This window comes from Panicum virgatum, chromosome 5K, assembly GCF_016808335.1.
Source record: "Panicum virgatum strain AP13 chromosome 5K, P.virgatum_v5, whole genome shotgun sequence".
NCBI classification, from domain to species: domain Eukaryota; kingdom Viridiplantae; phylum Streptophyta; class Magnoliopsida; order Poales; family Poaceae; genus Panicum; species Panicum virgatum.
The window spans coordinates 52263399-52280133 of NC_053140.1; the positions used below are offsets into that span (position 1 = coordinate 52263399).

At 43.4% G+C, this 16735-nt stretch overlaps 2 protein-coding genes and 1 pseudogene across 2 annotated transcripts; 2 read left to right on the plus strand and 1 right to left on the minus strand.

Annotated features, from left to right (window-relative positions):
• LOC120708424 lies at positions 1-5475 on the plus strand. The gene is made up of 3 exons (XM_039993664.1): positions 1-313; positions 1093-3292; positions 3380-5475. Exons 2-3 carry the CDS (start codon positions 1126-1128, stop codon positions 5032-5034), a joined length of 3822 nt encoding a protein of 1273 aa, XP_039849598.1. The 5' UTR covers positions 1-313; positions 1093-1125; the 3' UTR covers positions 5035-5475.
• Positions 5476-5496: 21 nt separating this feature from the next.
• LOC120710225 lies at positions 5497-11012 on the plus strand (annotated as a pseudogene).
• Positions 10947-12540, minus strand: LOC120708425 (protein CURVATURE THYLAKOID 1C, chloroplastic-like). Its single transcript, XM_039993665.1, has 6 exons — positions 12390-12540; positions 12199-12290; positions 11588-11674; positions 11413-11475; positions 11253-11290; positions 10947-11135 (listed from the first exon to the last, which is right to left on the minus strand). The coding sequence occupies exons 1-6, from the start codon at positions 12502-12504 to the stop codon at positions 11081-11083; spliced, it is 450 nt and encodes a 149-aa protein (XP_039849599.1). The 5' UTR covers positions 12505-12540; the 3' UTR covers positions 10947-11080.
• Positions 12541-16735: the final 4195 nt, after the last annotated feature.

Sequence of the window (16735 nt, forward strand, 5' to 3'; positions counted from 1 at the left end):
CCCACCCACTCCTGACCTCCCTGTCTGTCCTCCTGCCCCTGCTGCTGCTGGTATCCCTCCCGCCGCACGGATACGCGCGCACGTTTCGCGCATACGCCACTGCTGCTGGCTTTGACCTCGACGGCGCGATCCCTTGCTTCTCTTGACTCGGCCCTCGCTCCGTTTCCTGCCTCAGCTGCCGGCGCCTGGTCGCTGTACATCGCCACAGGGCTCTCCCGTTTGCTGCCCCCCTTGTCCGTTTCTTCTTCCGCACCACCTTGGAGTTTTCTCGGCCTCGCTCGCAGCTGCTGGCCGCTGCGGAGCTTCCTGAAAGGTACGTGGCGCTCTTTCCGGTAACGTCTGATTCGACTGGCGTGCTTGTGGTTGATGAGCCTGGGATGGACTGTGGGATGGTCGATCTAGCTTCGCAGATTTCTGGATTTGGGCCATGATGATGCTGGGTTGCCAGTAGCGAAGATCTGTTTGCCTCTTGCTTGATCGGCACTGGAGGTCGCCGTGTCTCGGGAGTTTGAGGGTTAAGATCGGATTCGTTTACCCTCGAATTGAGGACTAGGTTTTGTTATCAGAATCTGAAACTATTAGATTGTTTGTATACCATCTCTGGTGATCAGTTTGCAAGGCTGGATTTGTGCTGTTTTGCCGATAGGTACCTGCTGCTGTTGATCTAGCTATCAGCCAGTAAATTCAAGATTTGACTTGTGCTGCTCCGTCAACAAGCGCTAGATAATTGCTGAATAAGAATTCGCTATGGACGTGTCTCATGCTTGTGCTGGGCTAGTCCTGAACTTGTGATCCTGTTCGATTAGATAATTCAAGATTAGTCTCATGCTTGTGCTGGGCTGTTCTATTTGTGAGGACGGTGTATTGTAAAGGTGTGCGATTAGTATCATTTTAGATCAAATGAGTAGCAAACATCTACATAAGCTCGGGAGGAGAAAAATTGAACAAACTTGGTCTAACTCGCAGGGTAATTTATAATTGGTTTTATTAAATTAGCATCGCTTTCAAGCTGCTTTGTATTTATCAGTTAATCCAAACACAGTACTTTATTCCACTCAACTAACAACTTCTTTTTCCTTGTGATTGTGGTAGGTTTGTGTTGGAGGCTACTGAGGTTTACATGCCATGGCCCTTGAGGCAAAACAAGCTGCTCAATGTATCAAGAAAGTTTTGAGGCTGTCTATTAGAAAAAGCTATAGATTTGTTTCTGAACACCCGATCCTCTTCGGTTTGGGTGTTTTGCTCTATTTACTGTACAGATCTTCGCCAGGGTTCTTCGCATTCCTGCTTTCTTCTTCACCTGTAATTATATGTACTACTATTCTTCTTGGAGTCCTACTAAGTTATGGTGAAATCAATCTTCCTGAGGCTAGTGAAGATCACAAGGGAACTCCAGAAATTTCAGCTTTCAAGGTTGGAAATTCATCCAGTGATATTCACTTTGAAGCAAATCAGAGACTTCCAGTGCCTGAATTTGCCACATCAAATTTCAAAGAGAGGGAAATTATACAGACAATTTCCTTCAAAGAGAGGGTTAGTGAGCATGTTGATGTGGATGATGATGTTCCTCTTCTGAGGAGAGCTGATGAAGAAGATGAGAGAAGCGATTGGCGAAACATACCTAGAACACTAACACCATTTCCTTCTATGGTCAATCTTCGCCAAGAGTCTGGGATCAAGGAGGGCTTGACCTTTGATAAGAAAAGAGAATCAGAAGGCTCTTTTTTCATACAAGATAGCGCTGACGGGCAGACTAGCATATTTGATGTTGCCCATCTGAGTGGTCTGAATCACAAAGATACATCCTTAGGTTTGTTTTCATCCAATGGGAATGTTAGTAAACATGTTGACATGGAGGAAAATCTGAATCAAGAGAGATTTACAGATTCAGCTGCTAGCAAAGATAGAGAGGTTTCTGAGGAGAAGCAAACTGGAGAGCGTTCTGGAACTAGTAAATCAGCTTTTCCTATTTCTATTCACCAATGTGAACAGACTGTGAGTCTTAATGTTGATACTAGAAATGTTGCTGAGGACAAACTGCTTGATTCTTCTCTTGGCTCACCATGGGCAAGAGTTGGCAGTCAGGATGGTTCATCTGGTTTTGACTCTGATGGGGATGAGAGTTCTTCTCCTGATGCTTCCATGACTGACATTGCTCCAGTTCTTGATGAGATTGACCCACTTCTGGGTGCTGATTCTGCTCGCCCTGATCCCATTCCTAAGGATGATTCAGACACTGATTCTCATGTCTCAGAGGATCATCAAATTGATGATGATAGTAACGATGAGGGTGACGACAATGATGCTAAAGATAATGTGGAGGGAAAGAAGAAAGATGATGATAGAGAAGCTGCATTTCTTTGGACAGCGGATGATGAAAAGAATCTGATGGATCTTGGGTATTCTGAGATGGAAAGGAACCGCAGGTTGGAAATTTTGATGGCCAGGCGAAGATCAAGGAAGAACATAAGATTTGAAATCGACAATAGTTTGATAGATGTCGACAGTAATGGTGCTGGTAGGAGTTTAGATGATTTGTCACGCCTCCGTGCACAAGTACCTCCTATTGCAGTGCCAAGAAGGAACCCTTTTGATCTTCCTTATGATTCTGAAGAAGCAGCAATTCCTGGCTCAGCTCCTTCAATTCTGCATGCACAGAAGAACCCATTTGATCTTCCCCTTGAACAGCCTCATGACAGTGGTGTCCCCGTGCGTGATAATATAAATGCTGGAGAATCTGTGATGTCACCTCGTCGTGACATGATCTTCAGAAGGCATGAAAGCTTCAACTTTGGAGGGATGGATGCAATCCAGGAGAGGCGTTTTTCTAGACTCAAGCCATATTTTGTCCCTGAAACAGTGGAATGGAATGCAAGCAATTTCCAAAGACAGTTCAGCGATAAGAGTGTGTCTAAATTGAGCTCTGTTACTGAATCTGATGTGGCTTCTTCAGTTGCTGATCAGGAGGATCACAAGGACCATGATGAAAAGGATTTGCACATGGAACACGAGTCACCTGCTCTAGTGAGACAGGATAGTGACCTCACAGATGTTGGAAGTGAGTGCTCAGATGGAATCAACTCCATAGATGTTGAACTGGACAACAGTGACATTGATGACCGTGAGATTGCTTTACATCATTTTGTCTTTGAAAGATCGCAAGAAAGGGAAGCACATCTTGCCTCAACGAAAGGAAAGGGTCATGAAGAAGGTTATACACCCAAGTCAGCTGGGAATTCCAAGATGCCATTTCATCCAGTTCCTGACTTGCTTAGCTGGGAAGATGGAGATGGTAAGCAAGTTTGTTTGGACCACTTTGTATTGATAGCTTAGTACTTCTTTTTTCAAATTTTTATTTGAATCACTTCCAATTATGCAGGTGACAGCAGCCTTGGTGCTAAACCTTCTTTCCAACTTAACACAGAAGTTAAATGCTCAGAATGGGTTTCCTCCTCCATGCCAACTGTGGAGGGTGAATCACATTCTGGGGACCTTCCGGAGTACCTTGACACTGATGTTGCATCAAGTTCAAATACTGCTGTATTTAGTGGAAGCAATACTGCTGAGAAAGATGAAAATGTTGATCTCATGTCCTATTCAAACAATGAAATGCCATTAGATAACCTGATTCATGGGTCTATGGAGCTGCCTTCTGAATTTGCCATGGAAACGTTGCCAGTCATATCTAGGGACCTGCACCCTATCCCTGAGGAGAGAGTTGTCGAGAACTTCAGCATGCAAGAAAAGTATGAAACAGCAATATTTACTGAATCAGTTGCTTCCTTGACTGGCTTGCATGTAATTGAAGAGCACTTTGATGTTGGATTTGACAGAAGTCTGAGCTCTGTTTCCTCGTATCCTCAAGTTAGTAATGCCATCGAATCTCCATCAAGTGAATATGCAGAAGTTTCGAATCCCTTTGTTCCCGTGGCTGCTGAACCTAACAAGGTGGATATAGGTGATGTGAACAACGAAGCAACTGCAGGATATCTGCTTGATTCTGATGACGAGGCTGGTAAAATCTATCCTGAGCCTATGGAAGAAAGTGGAATTGATGAAAGTTTCCTGTCGGAATTGGACACAGTGGGAGACTTTGGAGTAGAACCAATGAGACTGGACCAACAGGTGCCAGATCAGGGTTCCCATGATGTAAACCTGGCCAACGGTGTTGCTGCATATTCCATGATTAGCCCTCAGACTTCTGATAATGTCTCCTTGACCATGTCGGAAGGCAGCACTGGAGACTCCAGGGAGCTGTCTCCAGTGGTTGATGACCTAAATGGCCCTGAATTTAGATGGTCACTTGGAGCATCTCATGGTGACCCTGAGCAAACTGTCTACAATCCTCAGAAGCGGATCCTTGAAGCAAGCCCATCTGAAGCCATACACATGGAGTTGAAGCAACCACACAATGAGTCAGAAGTGCTTTCTGATGATACACCACCACCACCAGCAGCAAGTGAATTGGAGGTTGCTACAAATGAGTTAGTGACGAGTACGACCAATCCTGAGATGACGATTCTGGATGCGAAGTCTCTGGAGGATATTAAGAGTGCCTTTAATCTAGTTAGTGATGGTGTGGTTTCTGAACCTGCCATGGACACTGAAATTTTACACATCTCAGGTGTTGATGTTGATTCTGAGCCCAAAGAGAGTGGGGAGCTACACGTCATTGATGCAAAATCTGTGGATGACATTCATGCTGCTTTCAAGGAGCACTGTGATTCTGTTGTGAATAGGTCTTTGGAAGAAAATGAAGGTAAGGCTGGGTATGGTGAGAGTGAGACTGCAGAATCCACAAAGCACGATGAACTTACTGAAGCATTACATGCCGAAAGTGCACACAGTATTGGAGACGCTGGGGAGGCTTTACCAGTGGAGAGTACAAGAAATATGATTTCTAACGAGACAAAGACTCAGGATGAAATTGATGCAGTGTTCAGTAAGGTCTCTGATAGCAGTGCCAAGAGTGCTGCACAGGCGGTGGAGTCAGAGGGTTCCAATGAAAGAGAAGTGGGAAATGAACATCGTTGAATGCTAAGTTGATAGCTGAAAGGGTAAAAAAAATAGAATGCCATCAGAGATGTTACCGAGTTTGGGAGAAAAATTTTCCTTGAAGTGCGAAAGCAGCGACCAAGTATTGATGGAGCGCTCTTGTTTAGCATCGGGAGCCTGCCACTGTGCATATACTTCACAATACCTAAAATACAAAGTTTTGATGTAGATTTTTTTTGTGAATGAATGTGTTTGCTTAAACTTTATTTTGTTCTTTCAATTTTTTTTAGTTTGATTCCCTCCTCCTTTGGCTGTAATTTTAAGAGGTGTAAGTTTTGCCCGGGCACCTCGGTTTGGTGACAGGGAGATACAACAATCTGTTGTACCATGTGATTGAGTTTTTGTTGTACTACTATTTGATTGAACTGGTGGAGATTACAACAGAAGAATTACAAAAGCATCTGTTTACCACTTTACCTTCGATTTGAGTCTCTTTGACTGCTACTGTTCTTGCAGTGAGTATTTGTTTGCTACCTTCGATTTCATTTTCAGGTCCACGGCATTTCATCTGCATATTTCTCTGCTGTTGCATTCTTCCATAGTGCTATACCGGTGATGCGCCCGCATCAGGTGGTGGGGCATGTGCTGCCGTGGCATGCGGTGCCGGTTGCAGTCCCCGTACCGCAGCTTCGCCCGGAGCCCGTGCAGCGGGCCCCGGTCGCCGTTCCCTTGTGAGTGTTCCCGTTCTGAGATGTATATGTAGTGTTCCAGTTTCGAAATTTCGGCCTCTCTGTTTGGTATGGGGCTCATTTCTCTCGATGAGTGAGTCCGTTGTCGTCTCTATTCATATGCTGAACTTGGGATCGTTTCTGATTTCCTGAGCGTCGCCATGAGCAAGTTTCTAAATTTTGACTTGTCATTCCTTGGAAATGAAGACACACATTTGCGTTAGATGATCTTATTTGTTTTAGCATTTTAGCACTTTTTTTTAGCATATGTATTCTACCTGTTAAGGATCCAAATATGTCTAGCTTTTCAATTTGAAATTTGCATCATGCTCCTGCAATGTTCTAATTAGCTTTGGGCCCTTGTACTGTAGGAAGCCAGAGTCACCAAAACCACGGTCAAGACTCTATGAAGGGAAAGATAGCACTCCCACGAAGAAAAAGTGCTGTAACTGCAGGAACTCCAGATGTTTGAAGTTGTAAGTCGGATTCTGTCCTTAGCTTGAGAAGAACGCAATATTGCAAAGGGTGTTTTGTCAGGAGGATTGTGTTCTCCTTTTATCAATATGAATTCTTTGACATGCTGCAAATGAGGCATGTGGATTGTTTGGATAATCAAAATATTTATATGTCATTTAGATGCTGAATCTGCTTGAACAATTGTCTTTACTGAACTCTTTTCGTGATTTCAAAAGAAGCTAAAGTTCTAAAAAATGGTGCTTAGACTAGAGTTATAAGCTATGTAACATGCAAAAAGACGAACATCACAAACTGCTTGTGTCGTCTGCTTGTTTATTATGAGTAACACCAAATTATAGTTTATAATACAAATAATTTGGGAAATATTTCCAGCACCACTTCAATGCTTCATATCACCTCCAAATGCCTCATTTCCCACTGTCCACAGACAGGCAAACTATACCAGCGTGTCATTGTTTTGACCTTCATATTGAAAGACATCCCTTTGTGAAATGTGAAGAATGTACTGCTGTTTTGATACTCTTTTGAGCTTTGTGTGTACTGATGCTATTCATCTGAAATCTTTTAATGGTTTCTTACAGGTACTGTGAATGCTTTGCTTCTGGTGCTCACTGTGATGGGTGCAACTGCACCAACTGTTTTAACAATCCTGAGAATGAAGTTGCCAGGCGTGAAGCTATTGATGCTACATTGGAGCGTAATCCAGATGCATTCAGGCCTAAGATTGGGAGCAGCCCACATGCAAATAGGAATAATGTATGTTCTGCAGTCCAAGTATTGTTTACATAGTTACTCTTGTAGGGAACATAATTTCTATTTGTTATGCCTTTGAGTTTAATTTAGTCATAGCAGTGTCCATGCTCATTTTAGAGATCATACTTTATTCTAATTAAGAGTAGTTGAATTAAAACACCATCCTAGCTGGAGGGGTGGGGGGGGGGATAGAACATTACATGTGTAGATAAGTCTATACCAGAAGTTACCTGTGAGAACTTGACAACTGAGAATTTTCATTTGACAGATAAGACCTCTTAGGAAATGTGTAGCAGTGTACCTACATTTGTTTGTTGCAATGCGGCATTTTTGAAAATCCAAACTATAGTAACTACGAATTTTAATCCTCAAAAGTCAAAATCAACATACCAATATTCCATATTTGGTAGTTCGGGATGGAAACTTTCCATTCTTTAGCCTCAATCAAGCTCTTGTTTCTTTATTAAACTACTGCATTATCGATTGGCTTCCTGTCAAAACTACTCCGTATATCCCAACAAAGTAGGAAAAAGACAAAAGCTGGTGAGGCAAAATGTTTGCCATCTCTGCCCCAAGTAAAGAAGTGTATGTTTTGTTTCCTTCCCACTTATGATATGAAGTACTACCTCTAGCCACAAAAATACACTGTTCTATAATACGTGCAGTCAATCTTTCATAAGTTTGACCATTTCTACATAAATATTCTTATATTATATTGTTGAAAAAAATAATATTAATAGAACAAGGAAATTAACCAGCGCAAGTACTTCAGTGCCATTATAATCTTTTTGATTTTCTATAGCATATACTTAGAAAAAAATGACCTTAAAAGATGTGCATCTGAAGCTGTATTGGTACCTTAAAGAACAAGGAAATTGTACAACAGGTAGTATTTTTAGTTAAAAGGAATAATGTTTTCAGTAGGAGCCCCGTGTGCATATTTTTTCTTGTTCGTCATATTTAACAATAATAAGTAAGAACTATAGTTAAGTTCATAACCAAATATGTTATTCCAGTATTCCACTAACCTTAGACTAATCATATTCATATGTTTACTTACGCAATACAAATACAGACCTTTTCATTCTCACATTTTTCATTTAGGCCATGCTAATTGAGCTTTCATGCCATGTGTCATTAATTATAGTCCATGGAATTGCCAGGAGGTGTCTAGCGATCTCCCTTTTAGTAGGGAAGCATAATAAAGGGTGCCATGGCAAGAAGTCAGGATGCCTCCAGAAGTACTGCGAGTGCTTCCAAGCTAATATACTATGCTCTGAAAATTGCAAGTGTATGGATTGCAAGAATTTTGAAGGGAGTGAAGAAAGAAGATCTCTTTTCCAAGGGGATCACAAAAATTCCGTTAACATGCAGCAAGCAACAAACGCAGCTGTAAATGGTGCAATTGGAACTACAGGATTTTCTTCTCCTTCCACATCAAGGAAGAGGAAACACATTGATCCTTCACTTGACCATTCAAATAAGGAACATGTAGCGCAAAGGAATGGTCACCTACCTCAGGTAATGGTTGTATCTAAGACTTCAGCATGCATTGCTTTTGCCCCAATTGTTTACCTTGGCATAGCTTTGTCTCCTTGAGTTTTTGACTTCAGAAGCAAGCTGAAGTACTTGATTTTGCCACTAGGAGTGTGGATTTTATAATATGTCGTTCAGACCATGAACTTGAGTGATGATTTTTTTTAATACTAATCATCAACATATATTTGCACATAACTTTTCTTTTTACATGATAAAGCAGTGTGGCAGTGTTAGCTCCTTATTATGAAACTACAAGTACTTTTATTATTTTTGGGAGAACTCAAAATTATTCTTGAACAGAATTGCAAATTAAAATTGACTTTCAGCAAGAAGATAAGATGAAGCTACCCATAGCAGCAGTTATTATGAGACTCCAATAAACAAGCGCACATGCTTCATTTTTTAATGAGTCTATTTTATCAGAAGAATGCAGTACCCGATGGTTCAATTCCAATAAGCCAGTCTGTGCATCCTCCCACTCTGGGGCCCTTTAAAGTTACCTACAGGTAACTACTAACTGCCAACTATACAACATTTTCATAGAATGTCTACTCTATCTGTTTTTCATTGATGGGTTTATGCCATCACACTTCAGGCCCCTTTTAGCAGACATTGTCAAAGAAGCGGACATAAAGGATCTCTGTAAGCTTTTGGTGGGGGTGTCAGGAGAGGCTGCAAAGGCATATGCTGGTATTGCTCTTGCCATTATGCTAGTTTTACCTTCAGAGTTTTATCACTTTCGTATGACAAAATACCCCGGTGAACCTTCAGTCCTGCTTGCATGCATGAGTTATCTTGGTGATATTCAGTGAAGCAACCCACATAGACAGGACCCCTTTCATCCAGTACTAATTTTTTGCAGTTACATTGGTTCAAAGTAGGATCCTATCTAAATTTTATCATCCTATTTACGTCATTTCTTGAGCCTGGAATTTGGATACTGATGATGTGCTTTACCGAAGTTTGGATGAGAGGATATGAATGTTTATGCTTCATCTCTCCACACAGAAAAAGTGTAAGATATCTATTGAGTTATTAGGGCTTTGCTTGGATGTGCAGGTATTACCTTACATATAATGGTTAAAAACTCAAGATTACCATTTTTTTCCTGTTGAAATTGAACGAGAGCTGGCAAGTAGTGGCAGCTGTAATGACACTTCGTGTTCCTCAGATCATCTACACGTGTTTACATTCTAGTCCTTCGATGTGCTTTTTTTATATTTATAACTGTATGTATGACCACATTACATGTTGCACTAGTTCATTCACCCTGAGAACCTGCAAGCATGCACTCCTTTATGTTTAAGAGAATGCAACCAAGAACAACATATAGAGTGATTTACATAGTCCACAAAAGGGGCATTATTTTGATGGTTATGTGCTGCTCATTATGTAATTAAAAAAAAACAGGCAGGAAGACACAGGAAGAGAGGGATGCAGAGAAGGTGAAAGTGGGGGACAGAAGGAAGATGATAAGGCAGGTTCCCGAGGGTTGACAAACCATGATAGAGAAGGACATAACCAAGATCCGGATCACAAAGCATCAATCAATGACAATTCAAGCAAAGGAACTCATACGGGCAAAGCTGTTCTAGAAGAATCCAGGCCTAACTGTGCTGATGATCAGAAGTCCAATAGGCCTATGTCTCCTGGAACGCTAGCACTGATGTGTGATGAACAAGATACAATGTTTACAACTTCTCAACATGCTGCTCCTCAGCAGACAGTAGCTGACAACCAGAACCAATCAGAACTGTATGTAGAACAAGAAAGAGTTGTGCTGACAGAATTCCGTGATTGTCTCCGTAAGCTTGTGACATGTGGAAGAATGAAAGGTACACCAAAAGTTCCCTTTCACCATGCTAATTATTAACACAAATCCTTACACATGTTAATGCTTCGTCATGATATCTGTTCCAAGTCATAGTGATATCTGTCTGCATTGATTAATTTGATCCATCTGGCTGAATGGGTTTATATGGGTCTTGTGTTGTCTCATTGTCTGACTTAAGAATTTTGGTGTCTTGCTATCTAATTTGTACACCCTGCCTTACAAGCGCTTCCTTCTGTGGTGTCTGAGATTGAGAATCCAGTAGTAAACCTGGGAAGGCTAAAATGTATATTGTGCCAGATATATCTTTTGGCTTTTACTGTTTGCTCTATAAGACTAGGGTGAGTTTAATCCTTACTTTTCTCCCCTGCAGAGGAAAGATACTCCATGGTGATCAAATCTGAAACATCTGGCCATCCCGGACAGGTAAATGGTGTTTCTCGAGTACCATATCCAAGAGTAGATGTACCTGCTGTTGTAAAAACAGTTCCACAGGGTTCCAGCAGTCATCTAGGAGAATGGTACAGGTTGAATGATGAAATTGTGTGTTTATTTGGCTCGTAAACCAAGAGGTCTACTAGGAGAATGGTTTTAATCACACTAACCTGTACAGAAAACCGTTATTTTGCCTCTAGAGTGAAAAATGGTAACACTCGTTTCTCGAATTATATGCACACAGTTAAACATTACATCTCACCAGGCCTACATAGAGCTAAGGCCATAACCCAGTGTTGCTGTCCACTGTAACGTTCGAAAGTTACTGGCCCAAGATTCGAGATAATGTGCTTTTGATGTTCCCCAGTAACTCTTGCCTGCAGGTAGCATGAACTAATCAATCCAGAACGTTCAAGTTTAGCTGACGACAATGTGCAAATTTGTCGCCTCAAATACTCAAACAAAACGCAAACCCCTGGGAAGCAAGTTAGTACCTCTTTGGCTTGAAGAGGAGATTGTTGTAGATGAACAGCTGTAATATCAAAGGGAATTGACAGTGGGGGCTCACAAAAATGTACTAATACTAAGAAAATCATTTAAAAGCTGGGGAAAAAAATGTAGCCTAAGCCCTCAAGGGCCTGGACTATAACTTACCCAGGCAACTACAATCCCGATTAATTCAAAGAAAAGAGGAAGAACCGGGAGCTTATCAATGACCTTAAAGGTGAATGAAACGTGAAGAAGATTAGTCTTATCTGCCTTGTTGCAAAATACTTTGTTTGGTTCGGAATTGAAAGCTGCAGATCTGGAGACATCAGTGGTAACTTACCTCAACGAGATTTATTGAAGCCCATAATGCAGCTACGGCTGCAAAACCTATTCCAGCTAGAGCAAAGATGTCTTCAGTAGTGCTGAACTGTTTCGTTAAAAAAATAAAATCAAAGACAGGTTTAATTAGGTTCCTTAATTCATATAAAACGCCTCATCCTCATGGAAGCACTAATGTCACTAAACAAAAGCATAAAAACCAAGGCACTGCAGAAACAAAGTAGCAGGACTGATCACAGATGCATCGGGCATCGGAAGTGAGTTATATATTGTAATCTGCAAACATTGGTTTTTCTTTTCCTGTATTGTCACTTTGTCAATGTGGTGTTCCCAAGCAACATTCAGTTTAATACTAGTATCCAATCTTGAAAGGCCGAATTTGCTTAGCCAAGAAGCATCACAGTTTAAAACACAGTACACTGAAGACCATGAGGCAAGTGGCATAACATTCAACTTCTCTTACAACTTAAAATACTGAAAGTAGTAGTAGCAAAAAACCAGACAAATTATCGCACCAGATTAAACAATATCTTGGCATTTTGAAGCTCGAGTTCTAAGGTTGATGTGTCTGATCAGCTACAGTGAATCGTGAACCAAAGACAAGAAACTCACAGAACTCTGGACGTATCTCACGACGCTCCCGGGCGATTCCGAGCTGTCCTTCGCGACCTTCGCAACGACGCTGCGGCTGATCCTGATCCTGCCTGCAACACCGCATTGCACACAGATTACATCATGCCTGACTGCCTGTGAATAGAGAAACCTTCAGAGCACGCTGCACGGCTAAAAAGATTCTAATTTACCTGAAAGTCTGGGACCGGGAGACGCCAGCCGTGCGATATGGCCGGAGAGGCTCCTCCCTCGGCATGGCGCTAGAGCCGCTGCAGGCTGGACGGCGGTGAGGGCACAGGCCACCATGGCTGCCCACCCCTGAGAGTCGTCGCAGAATTGTGACAGAACCGCCAAATTAAAACTCAAATTAAGCTAAATGGCCATCATTTGAACACATCAGGCACATTTGGCTTAACGGTTTAATTTGACAGTCCTTTCGAAACCGACATTCCGATCGAAACAAACACCAGTAGTCCCACGCGAAGGTGAGCACAGGCAGTACAAACATGACGAGTACATAAAAATACGATTACAATACCGAGTATAGTACATTAAGTTCTACAAACCTGGTTTAGTTACATAACAATATACAAGAGTAACTTTATTTTAAAACAAGGTCCGATATCGGAACATGACGACTATACTACATAAAGCGCAGTATCGAATCACACACTCAGCCCACGGGTGTGTGATTTTGTAATTAGCAAGGACTAAACATCTGGTCCGGCCACCTCCCAACCATCCGCGCCAAGCTGTATAAACTTAGCACAACAAGGGCAGAAGTCGATCCCATCCTGACCTGAAACGGTTTAAGCCACAACCCTGAGTATACTAATACTCCGCAAGACTTACCCGGCTATGGGTATACATAGCCCATTATCTAGACATGCACGGCCTTCTGGCTGTGGGTTGTTTTGCGGAAAAGCAGATAAGAGTGAGTCCTTACTTTCAATATTTTAGCTCAAGATTAGGAATGATATCTATTTTCTATGGTTTTCAATTCTATACCAATCAGTGTGGAAAAACAATTGATTAGGTTCAACTATACTGATCATCTCATTCCCTTCCATATTCTTACTACGATGTGACTCGGAGATCAAGGTGCTCATGTCCGCGAGCGACTGACGGCGAATCGATCCGATTTAACCTTGCAAGGTGGACCTAACCAACACGGCACGTATTAGCCCCGTCGGACCATACGGACCAACCATTTCCCCTCCCCGCCTCGAACTACAGAACCGCCCCACCTGCATATAGTCAACCGAGCCCTACGAGAGACCACCAAAAGTAAACATATGCATCCCAATTCTCCGCGGCCACTCAACTGCCCTAAGGGGTGGGTAGAAGTTCTGTACTTTCGAAACAAGGCAGTACTCGGCTTACCGGTTTCGACTACCTCCTACTCCCGGCATGCAGCTAGTACAAATCAAACCTGATCAGCAGGGCCGACAACGGTACGGTCCTTAACCGACACAGACGGGGCTAGACAGTTCCCGTCCGGTCTCCAATTCTTTTCCTTTCCTCCATAACCCAACATTCCATAATCAAAACATAAAGACATCCTATATCTCGCGAGTAACAGGAAATTACTCGTCTTCTACCGAATCCTATTTTTAGCATGGCAAGGATAACGATATACACATACTAGTACTCCGACCAATGGAATCTAGGAATCATGCAACTAAGGTTTCATCCAACGCCTAGAAACTTAATGCATAATCAAGTAATATCTATAACATTTCATAAGTTAAAATAGTAGGTTATGCTCCGGGGCTTGCCTGCGGGCTGCTGCTCAGTGCTGGTGTCAACTGGGCCTTGGGCCGGGTCGTCACGAAACGCCTGCGGGGCTGGCTCCGTCTGCTCCTGCGGCTCCGCGATCACCTCGTATACGACTTCCTCGGTCGCGGATTCTATATGCATGCATATGAGACAATGAGTAAATGCCATCATATGAGACAATGAGTAAATGCAATCATGAATTTGCCATTAGAAGATAAACATTAACAAATTAACAATTTACATAAAAGAATGCAAATATAGTGATAAATAACTTTAACACTAAGTGCTAGGAACAATTAGAAGCTAAATTATCAATTAGAGCATGATTTATTATAAAACAAAATATGACTAGCAAAGACATTATTATTTGCCTCTTATAATTTGCATAAAAATCCACATGTAAAATAAATATTATTATACCTATACACATAATTAAGTTTGGTTACATATTATATTCATATACTAAACTAGGTCCTATGTGTATGAAAATTTTATGGTGGATCACTCATGTTTAAAGTAAGCTACTGCAAAAATTTCATAATTTTTAGATTAACAGATCTAGAGAAACTAATTAAGCAATACTAAACACAATCTAAATTTTTGCAGGGGTAAAAAGGTCATTTTTCCACTGTGGATATTTTTCCTCTATAGATCTTACTTTAACAAATCCAACAAAATTTATTTCATATTTTTCGCATTTTTCCTTGAATTTATATGGAATTTACAATTTACAGCCGAAATAAAACACAAAATAAATAAACCCCTTTAACCCCTGACCCGTGGGCCCCTTTGGCCAGTGACCCAAAACAGAGAGGGGGGGGGCAACGCGACCAGGCGCGCGGCTCGCGGCGGCGCTGGGGCGATGCCGCGGCGGCGGCGCCAGCCGACGGCGAGCAGGGCGGCGGCGGGGCCCTTGGCTCGCGCGCCCAGTCCCGCGGGGGCGGTGCGGCGCGGGGGCGGCGCAGAGGCGGTGGCGGCGGCACGCAGTCGTGCCAGCGGCGGCGCTAGGGCAGGGGAGGCGGCGGCGCGCTTGCGCCGGCGGCGGCGAGGTCGGGCGGCGGCGGTGTGAGGCGGCTCGAGCACCAGTGGTGTAGGGCGGCCCTGGTGCTCGCGCCAACGTGGAGGGGGGCGGCTCGAGTGTGGCGCTCAGCGTGCGGCGGCGGCAAGCATGGTGGCCGGCGGCGGCATGGCGCGGAACGAGCGCGGAAACTTGGTGAACGTGGAAAAGTAAGGGGAGCATGAGCTTCAGTGCATCACCTAGGGTCGATTTGAGCTGCTGGGCGAAGAGAACGGTGGTCGGAGGTGGGTTGTCGGCGTTGAGGCGGAGCTCGAGCTCACTGGTGACCGGCGGCCAAAGAATCACGGATTCCCGGTGCTCTGGTCGAGGGGGCTCGTGAAGGAGAGGTCGAGGAGGATGCTAGAGATGTGGAGGAACTTCGGTTGCGAGGGATTTGAATTCCACGGGGAGAAGCTCGCGGAATCGGCTGGAGACAGTGAGCTTGCTCACTCGCCGTTCATGGCGACTCAGGGAGGAGAAGGAGACGAAGGCGAGGCGCAGGAGGGAGCGAGGCAGGTGGCGAGCTCGGGAGAGGGGCGTGGTCGACTTGGCGACGCTTGACGGCCGGAAAACCGGGATCGCTCTCCACGACGGCACGCACAGCGGCTTCGGGAGACCACCGACGCCATTACTGCGCACTGTGCCGCACAGGAAGAAGTATGGGAGAGGGGAGAGAGAGACTGACATGTGGGGCCACGTGTAAGAAAATTTGTTTATTTGAATTCTAATTTTAGGATTGTTACAATCCTTCCCCCTAACAGAAATCTCGTCCCGAGATTTAGGAGAAAAGTGCCGAATCGAAAGGAAGTCGGAAAATCATATACCTTGGTATAATTGGAGCAACTCAGGACATTTGGATTGAACAAATTCCTCCATTTCCCAGGTAGCTTCTCGCTCTGAGTGATTACTCCATTGTACCTTATAGAAATTACTGGTTTGATTTCGAGTGACCCGAGTCTTGTGATCAACAATTTTCACTGGATGCTCTGGATAGACAAGATCGGGCTCCACTTGTAACTTTTCTATGTCCATTATCTTGTCTGGAACACGGAGGCATTTCCTGAGCTGGGAGATATGGAATATATTATGAACTGCGGATAATTGGGCAGGAAGTTCCAGTCGATACGCTACCGGCCCACATCGCTCGATGATCGGAAAAGGCCCAACATAGCGAGGGGCGAGCTTTCCCTTCACACCGAACCGTTGAACTCCTCTCATTGGAGATACCCGCAAATAAACATGATCTCCCACTTGGAACGAGATCGATTGACGTTTCTTGTCCGCATAGCTTTTCTGCCGGGATTGGGCTATTTTCAAGTTCTCTTGTATAACCCGGACTTGTTCTTCCGCCTCACTGACCATATCAGGGCCGAATACATTTCTTTCACCAGCTTCTGACCAATTCAATGGAGTTCTACACCTACGTCCATATAATGCCTCAAAAGGAGCCATTTTGATACTTTCCTGATAGCTGTTGTTATAGGAGAATTCAGCTAAGGGTAGGCACTCATCCCACTTTTTACTATACGAGAGTACACAAGCCCGCAGCATATCTTCCAAAATTTGATTAACTCTCTCGGTTTGACCATCGGTCTGGGGGTGATAAGCTGAACTGCGGATCAGTTGTGTACCAAGAGCGGCGTGGAAATGCTCCCAAAACCGAGCAATAAATTGTGTGCCACGATCTGAAATGATAGTTTT